Source organism: Gavialis gangeticus, unplaced genomic scaffold (assembly GCF_001723915.1).
Source record: "Gavialis gangeticus isolate Ggan-Ray unplaced genomic scaffold, GavGan_comp1, whole genome shotgun sequence".
Taxonomy (NCBI): Eukaryota; Metazoa; Chordata; order Crocodylia; family Gavialidae; genus Gavialis; species Gavialis gangeticus.
In genome coordinates this window covers 166256953-166265696 of record NW_017729024.1, presented here as the reverse complement: position 1 = coordinate 166265696, position 8744 = coordinate 166256953, and the positions used below count along the sequence as shown (strand labels likewise).

General features: G+C 61.9%; 1 protein-coding gene across 1 annotated transcript in view; it reads right to left on the bottom strand.

Moving 5' to 3' along the window:
- ARID3C (AT-rich interaction domain 3C) overlaps positions 1-6653 on the bottom strand; it is a gene marked incomplete at its 5' end in the record, with an annotated part of 30007 nt that extends 23354 nt beyond the window's left edge. The window contains one exon of the mRNA XM_019518290.1: positions 6557-6653. Within this exon, the coding sequence (XP_019373835.1) occupies positions 6557-6653 (97 nt within the window). The remainder of the gene's footprint in view (positions 1-6556) is intronic.
- Positions 6654-8744: the final 2091 nt, after the last annotated feature.

The window sequence follows — 8744 nt, the reverse complement described above, 5'->3', positions numbered from 1 at the left end:
GCTGCGATGCCGTAACTCTCCGGAGAGACGGAGGGAGTGTCGTGCAGCCGCAGCCCCGGGCAGAGGGACCAGCCTGGGGGTGAAGGGTCTGGGTTCGCCTGGGGGAACAGGAGCTGCTGGGGAGGGGGCAAATCTCCCTGCTGCCCCCGGCTCCGGCTCCGATTCCCCCCAGCACCCGGGGAAAATCCTGGTGCGGTGCAAACATTTCCCTCTTGCAGCATTTCTTCCTGACCCCCACAGCCGCAGGCAGAGCCTGCGCTGAAGCATGCAACTGCCTGGCTCCTGCACCTTTCCTAACGACGTGGTTGCTCGCAGCGCTGGCTGCAGCTGCAATGTAGAGTCACCAATGCATCCCCTTTCCGGGACAGGGGTCTCCGCAGACCTGTTCGTGCAGGGGCACCGGTGCCGGCGCAGCCATGCTCAGCTCGGACAGGAGCCGCGTGTGCCAGCCCCGCTGTCGCAGCTGCTGCACTGTTGCATCGACGCAGCGCCCGGAGGTCACGCCAACGCCTGGTGCCCAGGGAGCGAGGCGGGCGGGGGTGCCCCGCATTCATCCCGGCCTTTCTTTGGGCGGCGGTGGCGGTATCGGAAAGCCATCCATTTGCCTTGCAGAGGCTGTCACGGGCCCGCTTCCCACCTCAAACGAAACCGTCACTCACCGCAGCTTTCCCAGACCCTAATTTATGGCCCCGATATTGGCTCGCCGGCCGCGCGGAGCCTGACAAATGAGCTCCTTTTATTCCTTGGCTGAGTTCATTTAACTTTGTTGTCTGGGCAGCTTGGCTGGGGGTAGGAGTTTGGGTCCTGCATCCCCCCCCCCACCGCCGCCGGCATCTCCTCCAAGCAAAGCCTCGTTGCTCCCTGCAACGTTGCAGCCTCCCAGTCCTGGGACAGCTCAGGGGTCCTGCACAGAGCCCAGCAGCCCTGCTGTGGGCTGCTCCAGTCACCCCGTGGCTTGGGTGGGGGGTCTGGACCCAGGCAGGTGGCACCAGGCAGGGTGAGGGGGTCTCTAGTCCCCACAAGCTCCTCTGTGCACGAGACTGGGGCTCTGGGGGTTGCCGCTGCACCCATCTGCCTTCGCCGGCGCCCTCCCTGGGTGCAGAACCGGGGCCCTTGTGCTGGGCAGGGGCTGCAGACATGGGATGCTGCTCCCAGCCCCCTCTCCTGGGACTCCCATGCCCCCCTGCATCACAAGGGGAGTGAGTTTGCTGGGGCTCAGCCCAGGTCCAGGGACCCCCACCGCTGCTGGCCCCAGACCCGAGCCTCGTCTCTGCCTCGGGTGCCGCGCGGACCCCAGGCGAGTGACGTCGGGGGGCAGTGGGGTGCAGCTCTGGGGCCGGATCCTGCCCCGGGCTTTCAGGTTGGAGGAGATGGCTGACACCCCCCCCACCCGCGCACACATGAAAATGGGCTGTCATTAATCTCGGGGGCGTCTCTGAGCAGCGGGGGCCGGCGGGGACAAAGGGACCTGTCGGGGCCCCGCAGAGTGATGGCTCCCTGCGCCGGGCTGGAGAGGCGCACAAAAGCCCATTCAGGAGGCGCAGCCATTGTGGGCCGACAATTAGCTCCGGCGTGATGGATGGAGGGGAATTATCGGCAGGGTCAGGAATGGCTGCGGGGGGGAGATGCAAAGTCCGGGGGAGGCCGGATCCTTCCATCCCATCCTGTGCCCAGCCTGGGGCACAGCCGCGTACAGCGTGCCACGGGGTTGCCATCCCCGAGCTGTGTCAAGGGGGTGGCAGCTGGCACCTGGGTGCATCTACTGAGGGCAGCTTTGCACCCACCCCACTGACCTCAGCACCCTGGCGGGCGCTGGGTACAGGCAGGAGGCTTGCTGGGAGCCCCTGGCAGCCAAGCACCCCGTTCCGGCCTGTCACTCCTCCCTGCTCCCCTCCAGAGGCAGCTGCATCGCTGCAGATTCGGAGCCTCTCCCCGCCCCGCCAGCCATGGCACAGACCCCCCCGGCCAGCGTGTAGCCCCTCCCATGTGGCGGGGGGTGGCACAGGGGCTGTGGAGTCCAGGGGCGGCTTCGCAGGGGTTGGGGGAGGCAGCGGGTGGCTGGTGCAAGGGCCCATTTCTCAGCGTGGCTCATCTCGGCGCCCCGTTGACGGATGGAAGGGGCTTAATTGCGCCGACAAGCAGCGAGCGGGACGCGGCGGCGGGTTCATTAGGGCTGACAGCGGGCGCATCAATCCGCCATGGCCTCTGGGGGGGTCTGAAGGCCCAATCCTCTGGTGTGGGGGGGCCTGCGAGGCACGGCCTCGGTGGCTTGGCTTAGCCCCCCATGGTCCCCATCAGCACTGAGCCCCCCCCTCGTCGGCTCCCCGTCTGGCTACGCTGGGCCCCGTATGCACGTGTACGCAACCTGGGTGTGCGTGGGCCCCAGCTGTGTGTGCACCTTCTGTGTGTGTGCGTACCTACGTCCACCTGCAGGGGCACCCCATAGGAGCGTGAACCCACTGTGCTCCTGTGTGCCCACTGCATGTGCACACGTGTGCCTGTCCCGGTGTGTGTGTGCATGCTCAGGGCAGGGGAGAGCACTGTGTGTGGACATCTGTGTGTGCACTGCGCATATACATCCGTGTACGCATGTACATCCATGCGTGCATGTATATTGATGGGTGTGCACACGGGAGTCCCTTCTAGTGGGGAGCCGGAGCTGGGCGTGCAAGCCAATCCAGCCGCCCGTGTCCCTGCCTCCCTCCCCCTGTGCCAGCGCCCGGTAGCTGGTGATGGATGGCACCGGGGTCAAAGGGCACCGGAGGGGTCATGACCTGCTCAGACCTAACGAGGCAGCAGGGCTGAGCAGCCCAAGCTCACTTTCAAGCTTGCGGGTGGGGAGCTGGGGGGGCTGCCCTGTTGAGGGGGCTGCGCCTTTGAGCCAGGACCACCCCACGGTGGCTTCGGGCACATGTGTGCCTCCCCGCCAGGATGCGGGAGCAACACGCAGGCGGCTGTGGCGGGCACCTGTAGTCCATGACGAGGTGCTGGATGGAGCTGGGGTTGTACACAGATGCATACACACATGGGTGTCGTTGTTCCCCCCTGCCCCCGCACACACACACTGGTCCCCTGTACACACATACCACAAGAACACACGCACACACTCTGCTCTTCCATGCGCACACATGCACAAATGCACATGCACACACACACTGCTCCCCCATAGACACACACCACACACGTGCACACACATACATCCTCTGCTCCCCCTATACACACATACACACACATATATCCCCCACATACACACACATTCCTTTGCATGCACAACACAATTTACATGCACACATACACACCCACACCTACAACACTGAACATACACACATGCATACACTGCTCCCCCATATACATATCACAAGTGTGCACACATGCACATACATACTCTGCTCCCCCATACACATGTAGACACAAATGCACATGCACATACACACACACTGCTCCCCCAGACATACACACTGATCCCCCAAATACACACACCACACACACACATACATGCTCTGCTCCCAACACACACATGCACGCATGCACACAAACACACCCCCATATACACTCACACACATTCTTTCAGATGCACAACACAATTTACACACGCACACATAACCACACCTACAATACTGCACACACACGTGCACACACATGCTGCTTCCCCATATACACTAATATGCACAAGATAGTGGATGAAATTTAAATAACTCCTCCCCAACATGCCTGCAACACCCACCACACACACACAGACACACACACACCCTCATTTCCACAAACACACATGCACATTCCCTCACAGGCAAAGAAAGAGAGGCAAAACCCCTGACACACTCCCTTAGGCAACAGGCAGACAGTCACCCAGGCGTGGCCCACACACCAGAGCACACCTCCACATCATGCACACACACAGCCAGACACACCCCCACAAGCAGCCAGACACCGCTCATGTAACTAACTCCCAACCACACACCCATCCCCACAAACGCCCCTGCGCCCTGCCTCCCCCCGCAGCCTCTACACACCCTTCTAGAAACACATGTGACCTCTGCCCCTCCACACCCAGGTGTACAAACACACATGCACATGGGCGGGCAGAGGAACGCCCCCACCGGGTCACCCATTCAGAGTCACACGTGCACGCCACCTCGCTCGGGTAGCCCCACACCAGAAAGGCACAGCACCTCTTTCCCCTGCATGCATGTGTGCATGCACACCTATGCGTGCGCGTGCACACACACACACGAGCTGGGGAGGAGACACAAGGTCAAGCAATAAAAACTTTCAAGGTAAACACTGACATTCCTCAGCCCGGCTCCCACAGAGGGCTCTGGCTGCTGCTTCCGCTGCCCTGACTCCCAGCCGCACCCCGCACGCGGCTCTGGAACTGGGGGTGGGAGATCTTCCTTTTCTCTGGACCGCGGCCACCTCTGGGGTGGAACGGCAGTCTTTATGATGCTACACAAGTGGCGATTTCTTGTAACTTTTCGCAACGTCTACGTGAATGACTCGTAACGTGTACAAGTGCCCTAAGGCTGCAACGAGGCTCACTGCCCACCTGAACTGGCCGGCACAAAACAAGCAGCCCTGGGAGGAACGTACCAGCTAGCACGGCCTTAAGCTATGCTGTGGCTGAGACACGGAGAAGTGCCTATAATTTGGGAGCAGCACCCTAGCCCAAAAAGGTCGCTCCTCCAAGCATCAGCTAGGCTTGATCCTGCTGAGCTTGGGAGAGAGAACAGGAGCCGAGGGGTTACCTATGACCTAGTGCTCCACTGCACCTCCCGCTCCTTTCTCTTGTGCACTTACACGTGCACACGCATGCAGCACCCCAGCCACATGCTGAGTCCCCTCCCCGCCATGCTGAGGCCCTGTCTTGGCCACCGCAGCAGGGTCTTTTCAATCAGGGAGCCACGGGTGCCTATGCCTGGCATGCCTCAGAGCCTGGCACAGCCCCCAGCCCTGAGCCAGGGGCCTGCCCAGCTGCCTTGTAAAGGGGCTATAGTGGGGCAGGCTCCATTTCACAACCCCTGGGAGGCAGCTCCTGCTCAGAGGCTGTTTCACACTTGGGCATCTTCGAAGGCCCTGGGCACCTGCACCTGGGGAGAGTGCAAGAGCTGGGACCAGCAGCTTGGGGGGTTTAGCTGGGGGGAAATGGGGTGGGGGAGCCCAGCCTGGCTGCAGGGGAGCCCAGACAGGCAGCCTGCCAGGGCCAGGGGGCAGGTCCTTCTCCCCTCCCATTGCAAGGAGGGGGCCTGCGGGAGCAGGAAGAACCAGTTTCATGGCCCGGCGCTTGGATAAATATTGCTACAAAGGAGGGTCATAAATCCCCCGCGCCTCGCCAAGCCCCCTCCTCCGGCCAGCAGCTGCTCTGTCTGCCCCAGCCCAGCCCCCAGTCCCAGCTTTGCCCCCCGTTGTGTGCCACATGTTCCCTCCCCCCCCCACTGCCATGCCCAGGGAGGAGTATCCACCCCCTGGCTGGCTCCATGTGCTCCCAGGGCCCACGCCGACCTCCCAGTGCTGGGACAGACCTGGAGCAACAGATGCTTTGTGTAGATCCTACATAAACAACTGCCCTCAATACATCTGCTCCCAGGACAACAGCCGTGCATGGACCTTTCCAGAGCCCCTCACAGGAGGGTGAACCGGGCTGAAATGCAGCCACCTCTGGGGTGGAGCACGGCAGGCACAGCAGCTTTGGCCAGGATGCATAACTCTGACCAAGACGGTCGGGCAGGCGACCGGGGCACGGGCACGAAGCCCCCAAGAGCTGGGGTTTAAGGATCCGGGCGGGGGGGAGCTGAGACAACAGTGTCCAGCACAAAGCCTGGCGCAAGCAGAGAGGCTGCTGGGTAATTAGCGTCCAGCGTTGGAGTTAATTAGCTCTGGAGAGAGAGATAACGAACCTGCACAGCCGCCCCTGTGTCTTGTCTCTCCCCTGTGATGGCCAACCCCTGCGTGACACGAGTCTGCCGGGTCTCGGCCACAGCCCAGGCACCCTCTTAGCAGAGAGCAAGCGCCAAAGGGGATGGGGGGGGTGACAACCCCCCCCGCACAGACCAGGCCCCTCCGCCCGCCCTGCGAGCCCGCCTGGCCTTTCCCCGTTAATTAGCAAAGCATTAACCTCTGCCTGGGGTTGATGCGCTATCGAGCGGTGTGTTCATTAATCCAGATGCTGGCAAAGAGCCCTAATTAATCCGGCCCCGTGCGCGGGGGCCCGTAATTGTTCCCGGCCGGCTGGGGTGGGGGGAGAGAGGGCAAAGGTTAAAGCATTTATCGAGTCCCTGCGATTGCGGCAGCGGCCTGGTTTCCCCGCTGGGGGCTGATAACATGGCCGCACTGATTTCCGATGAGAGGGCAGCTGTCCGTCAGGGACGGCGCAGCCCCCCCGGCCTCCCGGCGCGGCTGGGACGTGACTCCCAGCTCCCAGCCGCAGCCCCCTGGTATCCCCAAGCCAGCCCAGGGGTGAATGCAGCACCCCCGGAGCACCCGCGGTTTAGCCCGCGGGCCAGAGCCTGGAGACGGACGCTGCAGCGCCGCGGCACCCCGGTCTGCTCCCCCCTGCCCGTACCTCGCTTCTGCATGAAGCCGAAGAGGTCGTCCAGGAACTCCTTTCGCTTGGGGTCGTCGTCCAGCTCATACAGCTGCAGGGGAGAGAGGAACAGGGGTCAGCCTGGCGGGGCCGGGCATGCCTTCTGCTGCATGCCATGTGCCCTCTACTGCCAGCGGGGAGTCTCCGAGTGCTGGCGTGGGTCTGGGCTTGAGCCCTTCCGGTGGAGAAGGGCTGTGAGCCCAGGCAGGACTCCTGCCCCATCCGCCTCCCTGGTGCCCGAGTTTGCCTGCCCCGTCGCCCAGCGCTGACCCTGGCTTGGATTCCCCACTGGCTGCATCGAGACCACAGCACAGGGACCTCAGTGCCCGCCCAGGTGCCCATCCCTGCTCCTGGACCTGGGCTCTGGTGCTCACTCCCCACCACTGCAGCCTGAGCTGTCTCCAGCGCCTGGTGCCCAGGGAGAATCTGTCACGGTGCTAAAGCGTGGCCAGCATCCGGCTCACCGCTGGCCTGGCAGCCAGCCCGACGCTGGTGCAGTGCCAGCCCTTTAAATGCCCTGCCGTAGGGCTCCAGGGCACCAGGCCATGCTGTGGGCAGCTCCCGTGCTCCCAGCTGCAGGCTTAGATACCCCCGATCCCAGCCACAGCCATGGCTGGGGATCCCGGGAGGTGCTCAGACACCCCAGCACAGGGGAGGCTAGACAGAGAGACAGACAGACTGTGAGGACAGACAGGAAGGGACATACCTTGGGTGTATGGGGATGGACAGAGAGAGGGGCCAGACCTGCAGACAGATGGGTGGATGGATGGACAGATGGATGGATGAGCTGTATGATAATCAGATGAGTGGATGGATGGACGGATGGACAGAGACTCCCCTTCTCTTTCCCACAGCCCAGGAGATGGGATTTCTCAGAGCCGCAATCGCGAGCCGCCCACCCCGAACGTCACGGTGCAGCATCACAACAGGAAGACAGAGCCCAAGCAATCGTGGGCAGGGCTGTCACAACACGGGGACACGGCAGCCACAGGCCAGGGACCTTGTCATGTCCTTGTGTGGCCACCACGGAGCAGGAGCAAAGCCATACCCTGCCGTCACATCATGTCATGACATGAGGCATGATTGTCATGACAGGGTTTGCAGCTATTGTGGCATAGGGAGTCTAGCTCAGCTTGGACATGCAACTGCCATGGAGTGGAGATGTAGGCATCCTCATATCCCAGGGCAGCTATTGTGATGTGAACCCCCAACCTTTGTGTCACGGGGTGCCACTATCATGATGTAGGCCACAGTGATCGTGACACACACCTATTATGCCACATTGTGACTATTGCCACATGGACAGCAAGGGCCATGCCTATATCATGCTATGACATGACCTTCACGGCATGGCACCACTAGCACGATGTGGGTTGCACCAGTCATGGCATGCACCCATTGCAGTGTGTCATAGCAGGAGGTGCTGTCATGACATGATGCTGCTGTCATGATGTTAACTGGGCGCATCAGACTATGACATGTGGCTATCGCGGCATAGTCACGACACGACACGACACGGCTATCACGCAGTGGCAGACCAATCATGATGTAAGCCGGTAACGTGTGGCTATCGTGGCATCTCACTGCTGCCAGGACATGGCACTGCTATCATGAACCAGGCTGCACCAATCACGCCATGCCCCCATTACAACATGCATCTATCATGCTCGTTGCCACTGCCGTGACATGGGGGCTGCTGTCATGATAATGGGCTGCGCCAATCATGCCATGTGCCTGCTACGGCATGTGGCTACTGCAACATGGGCAGTGATATCACAACGTGGGGCTGTGACAACTGCAACGTGGGGGCACAACTGCTGCGCCTGGCCACCTGCATGCTCTGGGGCAGCCTCCACATCACAGGGACACAAGTGTCATCCCCAGAGGGCAAAGGACAAGCCCAACCCCACGGAGCGAGATCGCCGAGCTCCATGCCCGTCCATCACCCACCCCAAAGCCTCAGCCCAGCCGATGCTGCCTCTGCGTGGGGCTCCTGGCAGCTGGGCTCTCTGCTCAGCGGGGTCAGAGCCCTTTGCTAAGGCCTGGTGCCAGCCAGGCTGCTGTCACCGTCTGGCAGGGAAGGCTGCCCTGGGTACACACACGGGGAATCCCCCAACGGGGCTGAGAAAGGGTCTGGCCAGGAGCTGGGTGTTGGGCCTGGCTGGCA